This window comes from Lynx canadensis, chromosome D1, assembly GCF_007474595.2.
Source record: "Lynx canadensis isolate LIC74 chromosome D1, mLynCan4.pri.v2, whole genome shotgun sequence".
In the NCBI taxonomy this organism is placed as follows: Eukaryota; Metazoa; Chordata; class Mammalia; order Carnivora; family Felidae; genus Lynx; species Lynx canadensis.
This window is the reverse complement of record NC_044312.2, coordinates 45,663,437-45,688,121: the sequence shown is the minus strand read 5'-3', so window position 1 is coordinate 45,688,121 and position 24,685 is coordinate 45,663,437. Positions and strand designations below refer to the sequence as shown.

Here is a 24,685-nt window from a genome sequence, read left to right as displayed (position 1 = left end):
TCCAAAATGTATTTGTATATTAACAAAGTCAAGTTTTTTTTGTTTGTTTGTTTTGTTTTTTAAGGTGAAAAATTCTTCACATTGTGCTCTTTTCTTTAGGTTTATTGTAGGGAAGGAAGAAATTCCCACACATTCTTACTCACCAGAAGCGGCATATGCAAAAGTGGAACAGAAGACAGAGAAACATGAGGAAAAGCCAAGAAGAATGAATGTAATTGCTCTAATCAGGAAACTTGTGGATTCAGTGTAAGTTCTTTATCTTGATACTTAGCACACTTTGTCACTGTTTTCTATGATATTTGTACCATGTCAAAGTGTTTTTGTTTTCTTTTCAGTGATGATGTATTTTTTTTTTTTTGCAAAAAACAATGCATAGAGTTTTATGAAAGGCACATAATAGCAAGTCAATGTTATTTATTATTTTTGTCTGGACTGTAGACCATCATATGGTCTTTTTAATAGATATATATGAACTTATAATAGTTTTCTGTGTCTAACTAGGCAGAGTTGCAGGAAGCTGGAATGGGGAACTTCGGGAAACAGATTAATATGTGCTAATCAAATATGCTAAGTGTAGGAAGGAGAAAGAAAAGTTCTGGGAGAGATTCAAGAAGATATAGGTACAAGGAGCAAACCTTAAGTAAAGGGTTTTGTTTTTGTTTTTGCAAGAGTGGAAATGTTCAGGGCTTTAGAAATGGAATAAGATAACTTTATTTGTATATTATACAAATAAGTCTGAATTTCATACAAATATTTGTATTTCTAGTATAGATATTGAAGAAAATTAATTTAATGATTTAAAATTAGAACATTAGTTAATAAAAATAATCTTGGTAGTGATATTTGAGAGAGTATCGAATGAATAACCAATATAGAAAGTTAGACATCGGTTATAGGAAGCTGAAGTGGGAATCAGAAGACCTATGTTAGACTCTCATTTTACCCCTTGCTGGCTTTGTGACTTTGGGCAAGTGATTTAACCACTCTGGATCCTAAAGTGCTCATCTGTTAACTTGGGTTAACGATCTTTGTTAAGGAATGTTGTATGCATTAAATGAAATAACATGTGAGTGGCCTCACATACGTGAGCACAGTGTAGGTACTCAGAATTTTTACTGAATTTAAAGAGTTTGTCTTCATTTTAGTATACACCACATGCAGAAGGTAAGAGGCAAGGAAGGGATAACAGATGGCAGGAATAATTGTGGTAGTGAACTTTTTAAAAGAATTTTATGTATATCTTTTTTCTTGTTTTGATTTTTTCATCATGATAAGTATACTCCTTAATCCCCCATTACCTGTTTCATCCATCCCCCCCATTCCCCCATTCACCTCCCCTCTAGTAACCATCAGTTTGTTCTCTATAGTTAAGAGACTGTTTTTTGGTTTTTCTCTTTTTCCTTTTTTTCCCCTTAGCTCATTTATTTTTTTGTTTCCTAAATTCCACATATGCGCAGTATCATATGGCTAAATAATATTGCACTGTGTGTGTACACACACACGCACATACATACATACCGCCTCTTCTTTATCCATTCATCGATGAACACTTGGGCTGCTCCCATAATTTGGCTACTGTAAATACCATTGCAATAAACATAGAAGTGCATATATCCCTTTGAATTAGTGTTTTTGTAATTTTGGGGTAAATATCCAGTGGTGTGATTGGTAGTGAACTTCTTAAGTAAGTTCAAAATAGTTATGAATCACCTAAGTGGAGAAAAGAGAGAGGGAATCCCTATTCATGGAAATCATGTTCACCAAGAATCAGAGGGAAGTGCAGAGAATGTATTATGTGGTTGAATGATACCTTGGGTATCAGAGCTGATCAGGTCGTGGTAGAACTTGTCAGAGTACCCACTGCTGTGAAAGCAGATGCAGGGTAATGCATAAGCAGAGTAGATAAGACAGGAGATGGGGAGTCCAGGTTTTAAGAAGTTTTAAGAACAGACTAAGGAAAGATTAAATGACAGTATAGCTGCTATCAGAATTTAACTTCACTAGCAAAGAGAGTTTAACAATCTGTGTAGTTCCAGTAGCACTGGCTGAAGAATGTCTTTGAAGAGGACACTTAGAAGTATGAAGAGTGATGGTTTACATACGGCCACCCTTCTCTGATTTACCTCTTTTAGGCTCCAGCTTTAAGCCCTCAACTTTACATGGCCAGACATGTCCCATCATTCTAATGACATAAGGGCTACGGTCAGTAGAAACTACTGCTGTCATCCTTGTGTATGAAAGGCTGCCTGCATACTCCAGCTGTGGCTCAGAATTGGATTTCCCAAAAGGTTTTGCTAATCAGTTTGCAAATGGAATTAGAGAGACCTTGAGCCAGAATATTACTCTACAAATTATTATCAACAAGAAAGTTAATATAACCATGAAGATAATTAACTGCAGTCTGCAAGAGTTATAAAGACTACTCATTTTGGAACATGAATTCTTCAGAGGGAAAGGGGGAGAGCTAGACCCATGTTAGATATGTTACTTACTTTTTTAAGCCTCGAGTGAATGTATATATAGTCCTGGAGTCAGCATCTTCAGTGTCTTGAACAGTAGTCTTCCTTGCAGAAAGGTTTACTAAACACAAGAGGACCAAGTGGTTTGTAGTCAAATCACAAATAACCTACTTTTGAATTCCCACATGATCTATTTCTATATTTATTTTTAAAATTGAATTTTGAATTCTAATACTCTATCATGTTTCTTTTCCAGATGTTTTCTTTCAAATATAATTAAGTATACATTCCAGTAACCTGAGCACTTTCCATTATGATTTTTGCTCAAGTACTGACTTCATGGATGATTTATGACTGTTATGCTCTACAGTAAGCAACTTAAAGCTTCCAAAAGATTTGGCAGAGTATAGAGATAATATATACATAGTTTTCATACTTAGTCACAAATATTTACCAATGTTTTTTCTGTTCCACATTTAAGTATTTTGACTTCAGTCACATATTTTATGCACTGTGTCAAATGCTGAACTGCAAAGAAAAAAAATCTGTTATATTTGCTTTTTTATGTCCCAAGAAACCAAAAGATGTATGCATTTAAATACAAGTAGGTAATATTTTCTCCTTTTTAGGTTACAGAGTTTTAAGCACATATATACACATACACATATATAAACACATAATTTGTTATTTGTGTTTTATTTCAGATGTAAGCATGGACCAAGGCATAGATGTTGCAAACACTATGAAGATAATTGCATCTCTTATTGCATTAAAGTAAGTATATGAAAGTATCACTTTATTCGCTGCAGGAAATATGTATAGAAATAACTTTATAATTAAAACATGATTTCAAAGTAAATGGAAAAATTGACAGTAATTGCTATTATGCTTTGCATTTGACTTGAGAAATAAGGAATTTGTGAAAATTAGGTAACAATTTAGCTTTTAGTATTCACTTACCAGATCCTTTGTTAAATAATTTTAAAATCCGCTTATTTAAAAATTAGTGTTAAAATTTCAAAGCAGAAGAGAAGCTGAAGCAACCATAGCAAAAAAGAAAAAGAAAGTTATTAAAATTTGTACTTTGTAATGTATTCTCATTAGAATACATTTTAGATCAAGGTCCCTGGAGTATGCTGTGTACTAGTGGGTGAGCAGTCTCATACATACACTGTGCACAAGCTGGTACGGTGGCATTTGGTGTTGGACTTGTAAAGTTGTTACGTTTTTTAAGGCATGGATGTAACTGGAGCATGTCCACAGTTGCTCTATATGAAGGAAGTTAGCTATGCCCACTGGCATAAATTCTTCACTACGTAATAGTGTAGTAGAGTGTCTCTCCTCGCCCATCCCCCATTCTGTGCCTGTCATCCCCCCATCCTCCATTGCCACCAACTCTGGGACGGAAGTTATTTTAATTGCAGTTAGTCTGGCACAGGTGGCACCATCTGCTACAAGTTCTTTGGTTGTGGATGGGGCTCTCACAGTCCTGATACTTCAAAAAGTTTATGTTCTTTCTTATAATGTCTTATCCCCACTCAGTTGATGATGAGAAGAGCAGAGTTGTACAGCATCCCCAACAGGTAGACTTCCGGGGGAGCCTCGGTGGCTCAATAGGTTAGGTGTCTGTCTTCAGCTCAGGTCATGATCTCACAGTTCAGTTTGTGGGTTCAAGCCTTGCGTTGGGCTCTGTGTTGACAGCTTGGAACCTGGAGCCTGCTTTGGATTCTGAGTCTCCCTTTCTTTCTGCGAACGCCCCCGCGCCCCCGCCCCCCCGCCTCAAAAATAAATTTTAAAAGGTTAAATTTTTTTTAAATAATAATAATAATAATTAAAAAAAAAAAAGACAGCCTCTCAGCAGTCATTCTGGGAGAGAGGGATTGTATCACATTAGTGCTTATGAACATGAGTGCCTGTGATCTAATGTTGATGGTGGCATTTGCCTAAGCCAACACTTACCTTAGAGTCCCCAAGGATATGACTAGAGGTTAAAGCAGTAGAGTATTTTTTCACTTGTGCAGTGGTTTCTGATACACTGCTTCTAAATCTGATTTTCTGCCCCACTTTTAAAAAGGGGAGGAGAGCAACATTGCTGGCAGCCTCAGGGTCTGCCAGCTCCCAGAGAGTCATTATTTCCTCCAACTGGACGTACTGCTAATTCAAGGGAAGACTTCAGGAGGGTAACCAAGAGAAATATTCTGATTAAATCAGATGTATTTGATAAAGTTTGGGAAGAGGGGAAGTGATATTAAAAATTATCTGAGAATGTTACAGAGAATTACTGAGGATTGAAGAAATCTAGTCATTGTGTCAGCAAATGTGTACCAATACTATAAACTTGGCAATTTTCATATAAATTGGAGTAATATGTCTGTGAATGTAAAATTATTTGGAGACCTGTAGGTGAGGAATTTACACCATAAATATAGTGAATATATTTTGACAGTGTACCTCATTATTCCATCAGCTCAGTTACACCACATGTTAAATCGTATCCCTGAGGAAATATACAAATTACTTTCCCCTCAACTCACTGTGCTCCATTCACACTTTTTGTTGGTTCCTCATACCTGCCAGTCTCTGTTTTGTCTTTGTGCTTTCTGTCCAAGCTATCTGAAATGTTTTCATCATGCCAGCTCCTCTTTTCTGTCTGTTTAAATGACACATCCTCCATCGCTTTCCCTTATCACCCAATTTAATATAGGCTGCCTGTTAATTTCCCTCCTAGAGTCTTGATTATTTCCTGCATAAACTTACACTAATCTGTAGTTATTTTGTTTGTTCACTGACTTATGTGCTCCTCCTCATGAGCATGAAACTTCATAAACATTCATAAACATGAATTTTTAAAATACTGTTCTTTTAGATAACATTTGGTTTTGTGCTAATAAGAATTTTTCAGTCTGTCAGTAAGAAGTGATGTTTAAATTTCATTTCCCTAAATACTGAAATGAGGGGCGCCTGGGTGGCGCAGTCGGTTAAGCGTCCGACTTCAGCCAGGTCACGATCTCGGGGTCCGTGAGTTCGAGCCCCGCGTCAGGCTCCGGGCTGATGGCTCGGAGCCTGGAGCCTGTTTCCGATTCTGTGTCTCCCTCTCACTCTGCCCCTCCCCCGTTCATGCTCTGTCTCTCTCTGTCCCAAAAATAAATAAACATTGAAAAAAAAAAATTAAAAAAAAAAATACTGAAATGAAATTGACCAGCACTAGTCATCCTCTCTGTTCTTTTTTGCCCTATAAATAGTTGGAGGTGATATGGGAAAATGTTGGCAGCAAGTATGCCTTTGTAGTGCATTTGCTTTTTCAAGTTTTGCTTGGTGTACCTTAAAAGCTACCGATTCTTAGAGATGTTTTGGCCTGACACAGTTGAGCATAGAAATAAAAACCTAGGTATAATTTTTTTTTCTGGAAAACTCTTTTAACCTGATCATTTAAAAAGTTGATACCAAAGGTCTAAAAATAAAGTTATTTTTTTCTGTCAAAAGAATTCCTACTTACACCAGTTATTAAGAAGAGTACACTATTGGGGCGCCTGGGTGGCTCAGTCAGTTAAGTAAGTGTCTGACTTCGGCTCAGGTCATGATTTCGTGGTTCGTGAGTTTGAGCCCCACGTGGGACTCTGTGATGACAGTTCAGAGTCTGGAGCCTGCTTCAGATTCTGTTTCCCTCTCTCTCTGCCCCTCCCCCACTCACACTCTATGTTTCTCAAAAATAAATAAACATAAAAAAAGAAAAAAAAGAAAAGTACCCTGTTAAAATTTCCGAAACACATTGGTTTTGTAAACTATTTTTTTGGAATTTCATTGCTTTTGTTCCTAAAATTCAGTTGTGATTTAGGAATCATAAATCCAGGTTATTGTTAACAGAATATCAAGAAATGGAAGTTTGTTGCATAGACAAGTTTGGCCAGTGCTTGTGAGACTTCCAAGGTTTTGAAAATCAAAGAAAGTGTAATCACTGAAAAATTTTACCCTTATTTTAAGGTAATTGTTTTAAAATTATTTGAGGTCTTAGGACTTAATTTTGAAAATGCTTTGATATAAACTTGTGTTATTTATTTTTGAGTTCTGTTTTGATTCTAAACCAGTAAAATTTATATCTGTCGGACTTAAATATTTGGATGTAAATCAGAATTTTATCCCAATTTTCTCTAGGGTTTCATCAGAATGTTTAGCGTGGGATACTTGATCCAGTGCTGCCTCCGAATTCCCTCTGCATTTCGGCATCTGTTTACACAGCCATCCCGGCTATTTTCTCTCTTCTACAATAAAGAAAACTTCCAGCTCGGAGCTTTTCTGGGCTCTTTTGTTAGTATATACAAGGTAAGGCTTTCAGCAGAGAAGAGAAAAATGGGAAATAAATAACATGGCTATTATTAGAATGAGATATGGCCTTAACCCATCTATCATTTTTTAATGCTTCTTTCTGTTGTATTCATAAATGTTTTAATAAATGTTTTAATGTCTCCAAGTATATATACAATATATATTGGGAATTGAGGTTGGAAAAATTTCTTTTAAAATGTTATTTAATGTGCTTCAAAGTGTAGATATATTTGCATTTATATATAATATGAAAGATTTTCAAAGACTTACTTTTTTTTCAGTAATGTAGATACTGAAAAATTTTAACTTATATTTCTAACATCAAAAATGATATTAATATATCTGGTCTCTTTGTTTTTCTTGATCATACTTACTGAACATAACATCATATGTTATTAATTTAAACATATTTCAGACCCTTTTAGCTGATATCAACACTTGATAGAGCCAGTAAAGATTTTCTGTTGTGACTTATATAAGAAATGACTTGTTATCCCTCTTTGATCTACTCACTATTCCTACTACACTCTCTCAAATAACCATTGTTAACATTCTTCCACCGTTTCTGCATGTTCCTGTAAACATACCAGCACATGTATAAGCACACACCTAAACACATATGTAGGGATCATCTATGACATAGTATTCTGAAATTTTAAGTAATGGCCTTTTGTTTAATGGGGATCACTCATATATAAGTCATACTACTGACATTTTATTAAACATCTAAAATTTAGACTGTAAACCTAAACGTAGTTTCCAAATGGTAAAATATGTTAACTAAGGTTGACTATATGCAAACACACACACATTGTTTTTAAAGTGAAAAAAAAATAATAATAATAGTGCAGGGAAACTTGAATTCTGGAGTCATTTTGGGTAAGATGGTTATGTATCATTTTATGTAAAAGTTTATTTATATAAGGTACATATAGGGGAAGTATTTTTAAATGGAAAGGAGAACAGTAGTAGCAAATGGTAAGCTATAGTTAATTACTTGTTATGAAATATTACTAATATTGAAAATATTTTCAATAGTTTTGATTAGGAAACATTATTGTCTTTGAATATACAAGAGTTAAATAGGACAGAATATTTGTAACTTTATATGTTCATATTCTTTTTCATTTCTTATGTCGTAGTGTTTATGTTTATTCTTAACATAAATCCTAAGTGTCGCATGTGGATTGTCTCCCAACATTTTTATCCCAAATTGGTTATTCTCCACCATCCAGCATATCTGAGAGCATGTTTCATTTGTTTGCTTTAATTTCTGTTACTATTTATTTGCTCAGGTAATACAAACTAATGGTATTAAACTATAGAAAAATACAACTGGGTCAGAAAACCCCTTATAAAAAAAATGGTACAGTGTGTTCCAAAGCCATATGGGATTTAAAATAAAATTGTCAATGCCATTAACGTTTTTATAAGGATGTAATTGGGAGAAGGGCAGAGCAACAATTCATATTTCTTCAGTGTCTTCTCAGGGAATGGACTCTTTTTTCATTTTGTAATGTTCTTCTTTATTTCTGGTAATATTCCTTGCTCTGAAATCTACAACGTATGATATTAATATGGCTATTCCAGTTTTCCTTTGATTATATTTATAGTACATTGTTTCTGTCCTTTTACTTTAGTCTTAACTGTGTCTTCAGTTTAAAGGTTGATTCTTTTAGATGACATTTAGTTGGTTCTTCCTTTTTTATCCAATTTGATAATCTCTGTCTATTAATTGGTATGTTTAAGCTATTTACATTTAATGTACTTTTTGATAATGGTATAGTTTAAATCTACCTCTTGCTAATTGTTTTGTATTTTTTCCATTGTTTTTTTCCTTTTTATTCCTCCTGGATTTTTTTAAAAAAATTTATGTATTTAGTTTTTTATTTTTGTTTTTTGTATTTTTGTATTCTATCTTCACTCTTGGCTTACTATTTATACCTCTTTTTTAATTCAGTGACTGCCTTAACATTTATAATAAGCATTTTAAATTCATCAGTTATTGTTTTCAAATATTATGCCACTTCATGTATAGTGTATGACTCTTAGAATACTATACCTCAAATTCTTCCTTCTCATCCTTTGTGGTATACATTTATCTTTTCATGTGTTATAAACCTCATGATCTATTGTTACCATTTTTGTTTTAGACCAGGAGTCAGAAAACGTTTTCTGTAATTGGCTAGATGATAATTGTTTCAAGCTTTGTGGCTGATATGGTTAGTCTCTGTCATAACTACTCTACTCTGCTGTTGTAGTGTGAAAGCAACCATAGACAATATATAAATAAAGGAGCATAGTTATGTTCTTTTTTTTAAAGTTTATTTATTTATTTTTCAAAGAGAGAGAGAGCACAAGTGAGGCAAGGGCAGAGAGAGGGAAGAGAAAGACAATCCTAAGCAGGCTCTGCACTGTCAGCCCAAAGCCCAACACGGGGCTTGAACTCATGAGCTGTGAGATCGTGACCTGACCCAAAATCAAGAGTTGGACGTTTAACCAACTGAGCCACCCATAGCTATGTTCTAATAAAACTTTGTCACACTTCAATTAGAATTTCATTTTATTTTTACATGTCTCAAAATATTACAATTTTATTTTATCCATTGAGAAGTGTAAAAACATTCTTAGTTCATGAACTACATACAAACAGTTGGCAAGCCAGATTTGGCTAGTGGGCCATATTTTATGACCACTGCTTTAGATAGTTATTTTATTATTATTATTATTATTATTATTATTAATTTTTGATAGAGAGAGAGACAGAGACAGAGTGCTAGCAGAAGAGGGGAAGAGAGAAATGAAGACACAGAATCTGAAGCAGGTTCCAGGCTCTGAACTGTCAGCACAGAGCCCGATGTGGGGCTCAAACTCATGAACCATGAAGTCATGACCTGAGCTGAAGTTGGATGCTTAAATGACTAAGCCACCCAAGCACCCCTTCTTTGATAGTTCTTTTGATAGTTCTTCTTTTGATAGTTTATTTTTATATAAAGAAATGATATTTAAAAAAATGTCTTCTAAGTTTATCTTCATTTTGCCATCTTCAGAGCTCCTCATTTCTTTTTTCAGATCTAAATGATACTATATTCCTTCTGCCTGCAAAATTACCTTTTACCATTTATGAAAATTCATCACTTACAGAGCTACTATGTGGGTCTCAGTATTTATCTACCGGAAAAAGTCTTTATTTCACCATTATATTGAAAAATACTTTCTCTGAGTATGGAATTCTGGCTTAGAGTTATAGCGTATTTGATTTTTCTTCTTATTACAGTGGGAGTGATTCTACATCTAGGCAAAGGAAAATTTATGCCTTCATTTTGGAAAATAATTACAATAAAAATATTATGTATTTTTTTTTAAAGTTTGTTAAATTTATTTTGATACAGAGAGAGTGCACAAGCAGGGTAGGGACAGAGACAGAGGAGAGAGAGAGGGAGAGAGAGAGAATACCAAGCAGGCTTTGCACTGTCAGCACAGAACCCTATGTGGGACTTGATCTCACGAACCGTGAGATCATGAACTGAGCCAAAACCAAGAGTCAGATGCTTAATTGACTGAACCACCCAGGTGCCCTGACAATAAAAATATTATGTATAATTTCTTAATAGAGTCTATCCAGAACAATAACTTTATAACAGGTTATTGTTGATAGTTTTCCAACTCATATATTTAAAATAGTTTGATTTAGATCACCAATTTGCCATCAAGGTCTGCTAGTGACTCACTCATTATAGATGTTACATGTATGTTTTCTAGAAATGAAACAACTGAAGTCACTGCATTTTCTTCTTGATGTAGGGTACTAGTTGCTTCCTGCGCTGGGTCAGAAACCTGGATGATGAATTGCATGCTATTATAGCTGGTAAGGCAATGATAACACAAGAGTTACTGCTGTTGCATCAATCCGTGGTAGGAATGACTCAGAAATAGTTTCCAAATTCATCTGATTTCTGTATAACTCTTTTTCTCCATAATAGAATCCCTACTGAGGGACCAGTCCACACATTTTGTATGCGCCAAGTTTAACATACCCAGGCATTCTTGCCATCTGATGTTTTGAAATGGCAATATAATGACTTGGGTATCTGGCCTGCTACAGGCCAGGAATCCTAGGGAATGTGTTATAAAAGAACATAAAACTCAAAAAATTTGGTGACTAATGGAAGCACAGTTATATTGCTTGAAGCATTCTGGTTTTGCCACTGGCAAGTGACATATATTTTAATCATATATATTTTTATTTTTAAAGAACTTAATTAGTTTCATAAAAATAAGAACTCAAGATTAACATTTTCTGCAAGTACAGCATACATGCTATTTAAGTAAAATTGACAGTTTACAGATATTTATTAATGATATTCCTGCTACCAGTATTCCGGGTCTCCCTCTGCCTTTGTTTCCCATTTATGGAACAAAGGCAGTACTATGGAGAGAAGTTTGAGGATATCACTAAAAGTAATTTGAGCTGTTAGAAGAATTGATTAATAAATATTTTCACTTAAAATGAGAAATTGTATCAATAACCTTTAAAAATTATTTTTGAAAATCATTGTATTTGTTAAGACTACTGTTTTTAAAGTTATATTTAGAATATAAAGTGTCTTTGTAATATATATGTCAAAACTGTGTGTTCCTAACTCTGAAAGTCAATTTCATAATTTAAAAATGTGTGATATCAAATTCACCTCATTTTAATGTCATCACATATATTACTGTGCTTATTTTTGTATAACAAAGGGCAGTGCTACAAATCGATTGTGTCTTACTTAAGTGAGTGAACATTTCTGAATGACTTAATAACAAAGAAATACTTTGAGATTTGATCAGTTTTGCTTTATTTGTTGTTTCAGGCTTTTTGGCAGGAGTATCAATGATGTTTTATAAAAGTACAACAATTTCCATGTATTTAGCTTCCAAGTTGGTAGAGGTAAGCAAACATCTTGATGCATGCACAGCTCTAAAGGATGTAGAGCCTTCCATATCCCAGTTACAAGGGCTAGTCAATCCTATAAAAGTACTGACAAAGTCAGTTCTCCTGTTTCTTCTTCTTTCTTTATGTGTGTTATTTTCAAATATACACAAGTGTAGAAAGAATAAAGTAACTAACTCTCGTGTACCTATCATACAGTTTCAACAGTTAACATGTGACCAGTTTATTCCACCTGTACTGTCCCAACCCCACAAGTACTGAATTAATTTAAAGCAAATCCCAGACAACATATCACTTCTTCCATAAATAACTCAAGGTAAAGACTCCTTAAAGACTATGGCTAAAAGGATAAAGACTCCTTAAAAACAAATCAACACTACTACCAAAGTACAATCAAAATACTATTGTCACACATTTAAAAAACCTAGTAATTTAATATTATCATATATCCAATTAGAGCTTATATTCTCATATCTCACAGATATCTTCTGCAATCTGTTTTAATTGGGATCCAAAGTCTCTTTTAGTTTTTAATAGCTACCTCCTCCCCCTAACCCCCTTTCTTTTTTTCCTTGCCATTTATTTGTTGAAGATCTATGTTATTAGTTCTGGGAAATTTCCCACATTTTGGATTTTGCTAATTATATCCTTACTGGTGATACTAATATGTTTCTTTAACCCAAGTGTTTCCTATGAACTGTTTGTTAGATATAGAGGTTTAAGCAATTCACTTTCGATTTTTAGGGGGTGGAGGGGACAGAAATACTTCACGTTTACTATGTGTATGAATTCCTATTGCATCACATTAGGAAGCACATTAGTTGTGTCTCTTTTTGTGATGCTAAGATTGATCAGTGGGCTCTGTTAATACAACTAACATAAAGCTCCCCATTAGGCTTTCACTTAATTGTTGTAGCACCCATTATTAATCATTACCAGGGTTTATTATTTCATTGACAGTTGCAAAATGATATTATAACATTATTGTTTCTTCTAATTATTTACTTGTGCAGATTTTTTAAAATCTTTTTTTAATGTTTATTTTTGAGAGAGAGAGAGTCAGAGCATGAGCAGGGGAGGGGCAGAGAGAGAGGGAGACACAGAATCCGAAGCAGGCTTCAGGCTCTGAGCTGTCAGCACAGAACCTGATGCAGGGCTCGAACTCACAAACCATGACATTATGACCTAAGCTGAAGTTGGATGCTTAACCAACTGAGCCATCCAGGTGCCCCATGAGTTCTTTTAAAAAAAAAACTTTTCCCTTTTCAACTGTTTGGTTACTCTGAAATAGTTTGATTTGTTCACAAAGTCATAATAAAATGCTTGATTACTTCCCTTTACTTACCAGTATTCAGAATGAATTGGCCCCTAGCATTCTGCAAAACTGACTTATTTATGAGTCTTTATTTTTAAATGTCATTATGAAGATGTAAATTTTAGAATATTTGGTCTTGTTTCAACCCAGGAATTACACTATCTTTGACCATGAGAGCCTCTTCAAGTTGACTTCTGTTTCTTTTTTATATAATGCCAATATCTCTGATAACTTTCTTGCTTTGTGATAAAACAAAATGGTCCAGGCTCATTTTGGACATTTCCTGCCCTAGAAACAGAATCAGTCTTTTCTCCAATGACCCCTATTCTTTTGGTGGGAAGTGGTATTTAGAGACTTCAATTTGGGTACTTGGGTACTTCTTGCTTCTAGGCTAGTTATTATTTTTTGGCCTTCCCAGTAAAAAGAGCTAGAGAATCCTTTTCCCCCCTTTCTTTTTAGAGAAAGAGAAAATAATGAGCATATTGATATTTCCAATTCAAAGTTAAGATTATAGATTTATTTGACTTCATTTTAGAAAAAATTTATCTCTCGGCACAAAAACAGACACCTAGGTCAATGGAACAGAATAGAGAACCCAGAAATGGACCCGCAAACGTATGGCCAGCTAATCTTTGACAAAGCAGGAAAGAATATTCAATGGAATAAAGACAGTCTCTTCAGCAAGTGGTGCTGGGAAAACTGGACAGCGACATGCAGGGAAAACTGGACCACTTTCTTACACCATACACAAAAATAAACTCAAAATGGATGAAAGACCTAAATGCAAGGCAGGAAGCGAAACCATCAAAATCCTCAAGGAGAAAGCAGGCAAAAACCTCTTTGATCTTAGCCGCAGCAACTTCTTACTCAACACATCTCTGGAGGCAAGGGAAACCAAAGCAAAAATGAACTATTGGGAACTCATCAAAATAAAAAGCTTCTGCACAGCAAAGGAAACAATCAGCAAAACTAAAAGCCAACTGATGGAATGGGAGAAGATATTTGCAAATGACATATCAGATAAAGGGTTAGTATCCAAAATCTATAAAGAACTTATCAAACTCAACACCCAAAAAATAAAGAATCCAGTGAAGAAATGGGCACAAGACATGAACAGACACTTCTCCAAAGAAGACATCCAGATGGCCAACCGACACATGAAAAAATGCTCAACATCACTCATCATCAGGGAAATACAAATCAAGACCTGTCAGAATGGCTAACATTAACAACTCAGGCAACAACAGATGTTGGTGAGGATGTGGAGAAAGTTGCATTGTTGGTGGCAATGCAAGTTGGTGCAGCCACTCTGGAAAACAGTATGGAGGTTCTTCAAAAAATTAAAAATAGAACTACCCTATAACCCAGCAGTTGCACTACTAGGTATTTATCCAAGGGTTACAGGTATGCTGTTTCGAAGGGACACATGCACCCCCATGTTTATAGCAGCACTATCAACAATAGCCAAAGTATGGAAAGAGCCCAAATGTCCATCGATGGATGAATGGATAAAGAAGGTGTGGCATATATATACAATGGAGTATTACTCGGCAATCAAAAAGGATGAACTCTTGCCATTTGCAACTGTGTGCATGGAACTAGGGGATATTATGCTCAGTGGAATTAGTCAGAGAAAGACAAATATCGTATGACTTCACTCATATGAGGACTTTAAGATACAAAACAGATGAACATAAGGGAAGGGAAACAAAAAGAATATAAAAAAAGGGAAGGAGATAAAACATAAGAGACTCTGAAATATGGAGAACAAACAGAGGGTTACTGGGGGGGTTGTGGGAGGGAGGATGGGCTAAATGGGTAAGGGGCATTAAGGAATCTACTCCTGAAATCATTGTTGCACTATATGCTAAATAATTTGGATGTAAATTAAAAAAATAAAACTAAAAAAATACAAATAAATAAAAATTTTAAAAAAAGAGAAGAAAAATTTTATCTCACTGAAAATCTGTGGCCCTAATGATATTAAGAGGATTACATACTTGCTTTATTCAGGTGTGTCTGTGTCTGTGTGTGTGTGTGTAGGGAAGAGAGAGAAAGAGAGAGAGAGAGAGAGAGAGAGAGAATGTGAGTTTGATATTTTTCTCAGTGCAATTGGAAGTCATTGGAGAGTTTTAAGTGTGGAAATAGCATGATTTAATTCACATTTTAAGAAGAAGAAAACATTCTGGCTATTATATAAAGAATGGAATAGAGGCAAGACTGGAAGCTGGGAGAACAATTACTCTCAGACAGATGATGGCTTGTGCCAGTATAGTAGCAGTAGGGATAGAGAGAAATACACAGACTTGGTATATGATTAGGAGGTAAGGGTGACAAGACTTGCTAATGGAGAGGAAAAGGAGTGTCAGAGAAAGAAAATATCCCCTAGCTAGCAAAAATACATTCTTTGACACAGGGAGAATCCAATATTGAGATCTGGTTTGTAAAACCTGTATTTTATAGCTGCTTCCCTACATGGCTAGAGTTTTTTAAGCCAAACAATGACATAGCTCTTTTTTAACTTATTTTTAAATTTTTAAAATTTTTATTTTATTTTATTTTTATTTTAGTTTTGTTTTTATTTTTGAGAGAGAGTGCACACGAGCAAGGAAGGGGCAGAGGGAGCGGGAAAGAGAGAATCTTGAGCAGGCTCCATGCTGGGCTTGATGTCAGGACTGTGAGATCATGCCCTAAGCCAATATCAAGAGTCAGGTGCTTAACCAGCTGAGCCACATAGGCACCTTGGCATAGCTCTTTTCTTATATCAACAGACCATGTTTGATCTTGGCAGAAGAAACTAGATATAAAATGTACTGATAAGAATTTATTTTTAATTTAGGAAATTACAAATGTAAGCTTACTAATAGGTCCTTTGTGGAATTAATGACTGTGGTGTAATAGGCAATCATTTTCCTATGATTGAAGTTAATTTTATATTAAAATTCTGCATTACTATATAATGAATATTAAATAAAAATCAGCTGACTAGATAACTTTTATCTTGGAAATAATTATTTCCAAGATGTATATATTGAATATATATTATGTTCCCACTACTGTATGAAGTGCTGGTAAGCATATAGAACTATGGGATATGGTTCCCACCCTTCATTAACTTAGAATCTGGTTCAATAGATAAGGTTTATTATAAGAAATTAGGAACACAATTGTTACATATTTCAGGAAATACCTGTGTTATATAATGTTTCTATGATGCTATTCTACCACATCTGAATTTCATTTTTGTCAACATGAATACACTACAGTATACCTGTACCTTGTAATATACTGTATAGTATATTCAAAATAGTGGTGCATGTATATCTTCCTTCCTAAGTAGAGTGTAGCTTTTTGTACATATCTTCCAGATTGGGGAAAAATTATTTCATGTTCTTTAGTTCATGAACCACCCATGTCTTCTTGAACTTTCCTCCACCTGATTGTAACATCATTCTCTCTTGGTTCTTTCTTCTTTTCTTACTAGTTCTACTTGAGCTTTCCCATGTTTCAGAGAAACTATTGCCGTGAATAATTACATCTTCTATCCATATAAATTAGCTGGGCCTTCCCCATATGTATTGTGTACTTTCACCCAGTTCATTACCCCTGCTTTTTCTGCTTTTTCTCTCTTATCTCATTGTTAATCCTAGGCCTCTTAGGAGGCAGCACTGTTGGAAGTGTGGACAGCAGACTAGTGCCAGTCCATGACCTGTTTATTACCAGTTCATAGTAAGCATAGAAATAGAGAGTAAGCATTTGGAAACTTCTGTAGCAACTTGACAGAGTAATTTATTTTTTTAATACAAAAGTGAAATTTTGGTTCACTTTGTGTTTTTAAAATTCAGGTGTTAGTAATTTATTTTTATTGTATTATAAAAGTATCAAGCTATGGCAATTGGAAAAAAAATTTTTTGAAGTGTTGCTTCACTGCAGGTGGTTTGAGAAGCACTATTCAAATGTAGTCATTTCTGAAATTCTCCTTGTTCCTTTGTTCTAGGCAGAGCAGTTTGTTCCGTCCTCGGGGGGGGGGGCAAAAAATGCACACACACATACTAAACATATATATAGTTAAATATCTAAGTGCATTAGCTATTTCTCTTATGCACTAACTTAGATGTTATTGTATTCATTTTTAAATTCCTAGCTCCTAGCATAGTGTTAACAGCATTAGTTAACAGCATTAAATGTTGAATGAATGAATGAATGAATGAATAAATGAGTGAATGACTAGATCTAGCAGGGAAGGGAGACCTGAGGATTATACAAAAAGCATTGAAGGGTGCCTGGGTGGCTCAGTCAGTGGGGCGTCTGACTCTTGATTTTGGCTCAGGTCCTGATCTCACGGTTCGTGAGATCGAGCCCCGTGTCGGGCTCTGTGCTGACAGCACAGACCCTGCTTGGGATTATCTGTCTTTCCCCTCCCCTACTTGTGTGCACTCTATCTCAGAATAAGATAAACTTCTCAGAATAAGGCAAACTTCAAACAAACAAACAAACAAACAAACAAACATTGAGATATAAATGATATAAAAGGAGTAGAAATACAATGTTACTATATTCACAGAAAAGCATTATTACTGGTATCTCGGTTTGGGGTGAGGGAATGAGGGAAGGAAAAGGCTGACACTTAACTAATGTCATGGAAGATGCAACCTGTAATTTGAGCTCAGAAAGGATTATTAGGTTTGGAAGGTGGACAAAATAGTTGTAGATAGCAAGTGAGTCTATTGCTCCACTCTATTGTTAATGCTATTTAAAGTTGTGGGTTTTTTTCTAAATCTTACATTATGTTTGTTCTACAGACAATGTATTTCAAAGGCATTGAAGCAGGAAAGGTTCCCTATTTTCCCCATGCAGATACTATCATCTATTCCATCTCTACAGCAATTTGCTTCCAGGCAGTAAGTATAGCTTTTTGATATGAGAAATGAATTATTTCTTTACATTAAATCAATGGGAGGGGGTGGGGGTAGGCAATAAAGACCTGGGAAAATTTCTATGGATTAGATTTTATTTTTTATTTTTATTTTTTTACCAAGATAGCTTGCAAGTTTCAAATCAGTAAACATGCTAACTTAATGGGCTAGATCATTTTTAAAATTTTCTGAACACAATAATTTTTAGGTTTAAATTGAGTGCAATTTATAGGCAAATTATTACACTAGTACCTTGGCTAGAATGCCTATTTTAGTTATACTTTTACTAGAAGACAGATACCATGAGCATAAATAAGAATAATTGCATTTCCCCCATATTACTCAGGCAGCGAGGATAGAGGTAGGATCTAGTCTATTAGAAGCATTGTTCAACTTCTTTAAATTATGTAATCATCATTATTGATGTTAGTGGTTTTAGGACTGTTGCAAAATTCGGGGGGACCACTTTTATTTGCACTTTTTCAGAGTAATGCTGCCAAGTTTATAAACTTATTATAACTAAGGAAGTACCAGCTATCTAATGAATATTCAGTAAATGCTTTCCTGATAATAATGACTTAACTATTATTTCATAAGCAATATTCTTGATAGTTGTCAAGTTAAACATAAATACATATTTTCGTTATTATCATCACTGTTGTTTTCAAAATACAATGAGCAATAAAAATAAAAAAGTGCTCTGTTGCCTAATATGACTAATTATATTTGCTCTTTACTGAAGAAGTCTCAAATTGAATACTCTAATCTTAGGCTGTGATGGAAGTTCAGACTTTGCGACCATCTTACTGGAAGTTTCTTTTAAGACTCACCAAGGGCAAGTAAGTGACTGAGATGTTGTACCTGACCATAGAAAAAAAAGCATTTTCCCCCTAAAAAGATTTTGAATCTTTTCATCTTTTTGAGGGAATATTCTTTCAGTGATAAAGTAAGCATCTACATATAAATCAAATATGTCCAACTTAATATGTATAACATGGGGTATTCTTTTGGTAACATTATTTTGACTTTTCTTTTCCCTGTATTATTTTAGATAATTTAAATGTTGTGGGAAAATGCTGTATTGATTTGAAAATTGCTGATTAGTTGCTACATAACACACTTAAGTCTCACTTTTATAATCTTTGATCTCTTCTTTTTGATTAGAAATACTCAGCAGATTCATTAGAAATCATTCCTAAATAATCGAATGATTTCCAGTGGGGGAAAAATAATCATATTCTTTTGCTTGATTCTGTAAGAATACTTTTCCTTTGCCTTTATTATCATGTTCTTTATTGTTTTAGTTAGCATTTTCTGATCTTGATCTAGTTCTTTGGGAGGCAGCTTGACCTACTAGAAAGACCATGGACTCTGTTGACTCTGGCTCTGATAACTTTAGCTGTGTTATTGGTGGAAAGTTTTTTTACCTCATGAGCCTCAGTTTCTCACTCTCTTCTATGAAACAGTAATACATTCTTTGTATGGTTGTGTAATAGCACTTAATAAATTGTAGCTGTTATTATTATCATTCGTAGTTTTAATAGCCAGCAGTTGTATAGTATTGTACTGTGTCCCAGACATACACATACAACACGTGTACACATGCATATGTGTTTAATCCTTAAAATGGCTCTATGAGATGAGTACTATTAATATCCTGGTTTTATATTTGAGTCAACTGAGGTGCACAGAGAGGTCAGCTAGCTCGCCAGAGTCACACAGCTAGCAAATAAAAGAGCTGTGGGCTGTGAGCCAGGCAGTCTGGCTTTAGCATTCTTCCTCTTAGCCATGAGACTGCATCCTTTATATTATTATTATTAATCATTTATTTCTTTGTCATTTAGATTTTTGCCCATTAAGGAGTTTAAGCAGTTGATTATTTTGGGAGGGAACTTAACTTTGGAAAGGCACCGAAAGTTACGTTTATCGTTCCTGGAATAGTGATGGTGGCCATTGGCTCAAAATTAACCCTGTTATCTTCTCCCCAGAAGAAATGCTTGGGATCGGGCATAGAGATATGGGTTCATCCTGCACATTAGCTAAATATATGTCCTTAAAAATTATTTTCACTTAGCATAATACCCTCCAGTTCCATCCATGTAGTTGGAAATGGCAAGATTTTATTCTTTTTGAGTGGCGAGTAATACTCCATTTGTGTGTGTGTGTGTGTGTGTGTGTGTGTGTGTGTGTGTGTGTGTGTATGACATCTTCTTTATCCATTCATCCATTGATGGACATTTGGGCTCTTTCCATACTTTGCCTATTGTTGATAGTGCTGCTATAAACATGGGGGTGCATGTGTCCCTTTGAAACAGCACACGTGTATCCTGTGGATAAATGCCTAGTAGTGCAATTGCTGTGTCGTACGGTGGTTCTATTTTTAGTTTTTTGAGGAACCTCCATACTGTTTTCCAGAGGGGCTGCACCAGCTTGCATTCCCACCAACAATGCAAAAGAGATCCTCTTTCTCTGCATCTGTTTAAGAGACAAAACAGATGAACACAAGGGAAGGGAAGCAAAAAGAATATAGAAACAGGGAGGGGGACAAAACAGAAGAGGCTCATAAATATGGAGAACAAACTGAGGGTTGCTGGAGGGGTTGTGGGAGGGGGGATGGGCTAAATGGGTAAGGGGCATTAAGGAATCTACTCCTGAAATCGTTTCACTATACGCTACCTAATTTGGATGTAAATTTTAAAAAATAAAAGTAAAAGTAAAAAAAATTATTTTACCTTTTAAATTAAGTGATGGATAAAATGAGGGTATGCTTTTACTTCATCGTGTCTATTAGAAATTTAAAAACCTATATGCTGTTTTCCCTTTAATCGTTAAATACTTACACATTCGGATGTATTTTCTGTGGATTGTGAGATATCAAAATGTCAATTATGAAAGAAATTACATTGAGTACCTTTGCCTCATTGGCAAATATTAAGCTCTTTTATTGTTGATATCCTGTGATTTCATTCATCAGAAAAATTGTCATGTATCTGTTTTTCTGTTTGACACAATCTGGTGGAAAGAACTTGAGAGGGGTTTGAAATAACAATGGTGGTTTCTGGGGTTTCGGGTCTAGGGATTCTGATCTCTTTAAACAAAATATGAGACAGTGAATCTTGAGGTAGAGTACCAAAGTGACTCTGCCACTTTGAATCTGCCATTGAGTTCTTCATCACGTCAATCTTTTCTGTTTTCCCACTCCATGAAAGATAGGTCAAGTGAATCATCTTATTTTATAAACTTCATTAAATACTTGTTCACTGTGTCCTCTGTTTTGCAGATTTGCTGTCATGAACCGAAAAGTCCTTGATGTTTTTGGTACTGGTGCATCTAAACACTTTCAGGATTTTATCCCTAGGTTGGATCCAAGATATACAACTGTAACACCAGAGTTGCCCATCGAGTTTTCTTGAAGATGACTGTAATTTATTAATGTGATTTAATGTTTCATTATTTTATCCTGAAGAGTTAACTATGTTGAAACACAAAGAAGGAGTCTTGAGCTTGAACTTCAGTGTTATTTCAATGAGAGATACTCTTTTCTTGTTAGTTTTTCTTACCAGTCAGAAGTACAGAAGCTTTTTAGGATGGTGTTGCTTAATAATTAAGCGCCCTCTGTAGCCAGAATCTGATTCTGGGTCACTTGTAGTGGTTGACATTATGATATATTATTGATTAAATTATGTCTACAAGCAATCTTAAATAATCTATGTAGAAATGTAGTAACAAATAAGAGTATACTTAAAATTACTTTAAAAGATGTTTTTAGTTCATTCCAGTATAATTCTTGGTTAAAACTAAGAATATTTCTATGTTTTAGGATACAAAGGATCACGGGTACATGGATTTGGTCTGTGTTTTTTTTTTTAACTTTTGAATTGGTAACTATAGTAGTGAAATATTATGGAACTGAAGTAACTCTTCCCAGACAATGCTGCTTTAGTGTGAAGAAATTTAATTGAAGAAAGTGGCCATTCTCACTTCAGGGATGCGAAGACGGGTCTTGTGCTGTTCGGATAAATGCCGTGGTATCCATGCTCCCCTTCCACTGATACCTTCATCTCTCTTCATGGCCAGTCGGGCTGTCTGGTAGCCCAGTGAGCCTATGTACTAATGGCAGGTTAGGAGCAAATGGAATTTGACATATCTGATAAAGCTGAAATGTATGTTTTAATCTTTTACAGAAGCATTACACTTGAATATTTAAAAGCAAATGAAGTTGCTTTTAAACCTTGTGAAGGTGTACGGTGTTTGTTTGCATTTATAAGGACTGAATTCTTCATAGCTCGGTTTGTCTGCCATCGCTGACTTAGAAGGGATCAAAAGTAGTTTGGGCAAATTTGTCAGTTTGTTCCCTCTCCACTATCCCACCTTTACAGTGGATATTTTACAGCTACAAACAATATAAAAATCCAGTAGTTGTTAAAAAGTCCATTTCATCACTATGGGATTCAGGTTCTCCAGCCTCTTTTCAAAAACTTACTGTTTTTATTCCTGTTAGAACAAAGAAGTGACAAAATGTAGTAAGTGTTGATTATGAGTTAGTTCGGGACAGCTGTGATTGAAATATGATTACTCTTCAGAGTTTTTCAGGGAAAAGTCATACTTTTCTAACTTAATAAAAGGCTTAAGTGGTTATGATGTCTATAGTTAATGCAACATATAGGGATAATGGTATATTTTTTAATATCATTTTGTTGCTGAAAAGTTTTGGGCCGTTGTAAATTAATTATGCAGTAGAACTTGTGTTGCAACAAGAATTATAACCCAGACTTTTAAAATGCTTAATCTGCCGTATTCAATTTCACCAAGCCCTGTATATTTCTGTTCACGTGTAATCCTGTCCTCAGTTGTTATGGCAAATTGAAACCCAACAAAAAGACAGACTCTGATACCGTGGTAACAGAGCCACTTTAATGAGGTCAAAATTTTGCATTGTGATTAATTTTTTAGAATTGACTTGTCTATTAGGCAATACTGTTAAGGAATCATTTTGGTTTCAGACTTCAAAATTGCTTAATAAATTAAGTTTTCAGTTTTTATTCCTGGAATCAAAATGATGATTGGTACTGTGTTTAATTTTAAAAATGAAGTATTATAGCAGTGAAGAAAGCACTGCTTCCTGTACCTCATTTTCTTTATTTAGAAATTATGTTTATAATATTTTTCCTGTCAGTTTAAAAGAAAAACATTTTAATTCATACGTTGCTGTTTTCATGAACATTAAAAAGGCTATGATGTTGAAAGGCAAATCCTACTGAAATTGGATGAGATTGTTTAGTAAAATCTTACTGTCAAAAGGTGCATTTCTATGATTTCCTTTTTTTTTTCAAGCTATAGTCATTTTTTAATATAAAATGTAAAATGAAATAACCGTCATGAAGCAGAACATGATAATGAATGTATAGCTTTAGTGAATAATTAATGAATTTTCAGGGGTGAAAAGAGAAATCCAATTTGACTTCATTGAGGCAGACTGCACAGTGTAGCTGTTTGAGAAAACAGACACTGTGTCTGTGCTCCTGAAGACAATCAAAATGATATCTCTCTACCTCTAACCAATCAGGTATCAATAAACCATGTGACACCATAAATAAAGTCAAATAGATGGTTTTTTTAGTCCATTTATACACTAAGGAAATTGTGCCTATGTTAAGTTTCCACCAGAACTGGTTACAGCGAACATTAATGTGTAGACTGAAAAACAGTGCATCGGAGTATTTGTAGTAGTGTGGTTGTTTCACTGCTATTTCCTGTGTCATAAAATCCTAGGGTTTGTACCAACCCAGTAAAGACTGAGATTGCAAGATAACAAATTGTCTCCGATTTGTTCAAGACTTGCCAATGTTTCGTCAGATAGTTTTGGACCATTTTATTACTCATTTCTGGAATAAACCTTTGGTTCGGTTATGCCGTTTCATAAATTCTGTGGTCACTTTGGTAACTTTTTTCTTGGTCTGTGCACATGGTTGTCACTTGGCTGATATGTAGTTTATTGTTGGTACTCATCTGAAGTTTAGTCAGTTGTTACTTTATTTAGAATTGTATCTTTTTATTCTTTGCTCTCCGATTTTATAATTTGCTTTTTTCTATATTGAACATGTCTTGTGTGATTAAACCCAAATTGGTCAGCTGTCCTAGTATTTTCTTTGTTGAGCTTGAGCATTCGTCTCCTCCTTGTGGACTGTGCTCAAGCTGACATTTGATTTAGTTGTTAATACTGACAAAATTGTATTCTGCTTGTATGGTATCACAGTCCCAAGTTTTGAGTCCCCTGCCAGTGTATAGTTAATGAAAATCGATTTCCTTTTCCCGCAGAGAGCTTCGTCCATTGTCTTAGGTCACATCCCCCTCACTGTGGTGATCAAGAAGCCTCTCAGCAGTGCCAGAGGGGCGGGCCCACTGGGACCATCGGCCTGGTGTTCTTACTGCCTTGAATCAGAGACGCCGCCATGCCCTTATAGTCCTTGAATTCTTTCTGTGATTTATCTGTACTGTAAAGACAGAAAGTAGATTGACAGAAGGTGACTCAGTCAGTTAAGTGTCCAACTCTTGGTTTCAGTTCAGGTCATGATCTCACGGTTTTGTGAGTTCAAGCCCCGCACCAGGGGCTGCCAGTGCAGAGCCTGACCCTCTGTGTGTGTGTGTGTCTCTCTATCTCTGCCCGTTCCATGTCCGTACTGTCTCTGTCTCAAATAAATAAATAAACTTTAAAAAAGGTAGTTTGGGGCGCCTG

At 35.0% G+C, this 24,685-nt stretch overlaps 1 protein-coding gene across 1 annotated transcript in view; it reads left to right on the top strand.

Annotated features, from left to right (window-relative positions):
- The window catches only part of TMEM135 (transmembrane protein 135), a 256,119-nt gene extending 231,663 nt beyond the window's left edge, over positions 1-24,456 (top strand). Inside the window, exons 8-15 of the mRNA XM_030331443.2 lie at positions 100-246; positions 3,164-3,233; positions 6,612-6,779; positions 10,587-10,650; positions 11,639-11,715; positions 17,836-17,934; positions 18,721-18,788; positions 21,230-24,456. Of these exons, the coding sequence (XP_030187303.1) occupies positions 100-246; positions 3,164-3,233; positions 6,612-6,779; positions 10,587-10,650; positions 11,639-11,715; positions 17,836-17,934; positions 18,721-18,788; positions 21,230-21,362 (826 nt within the window). The 3' untranslated portion in view covers positions 21,363-24,456. The remainder of the gene's footprint in view (positions 1-99; positions 247-3,163; positions 3,234-6,611; positions 6,780-10,586; positions 10,651-11,638; positions 11,716-17,835; positions 17,935-18,720; positions 18,789-21,229) is intronic.
- Positions 24,457-24,685: the final 229 nt, after the last annotated feature.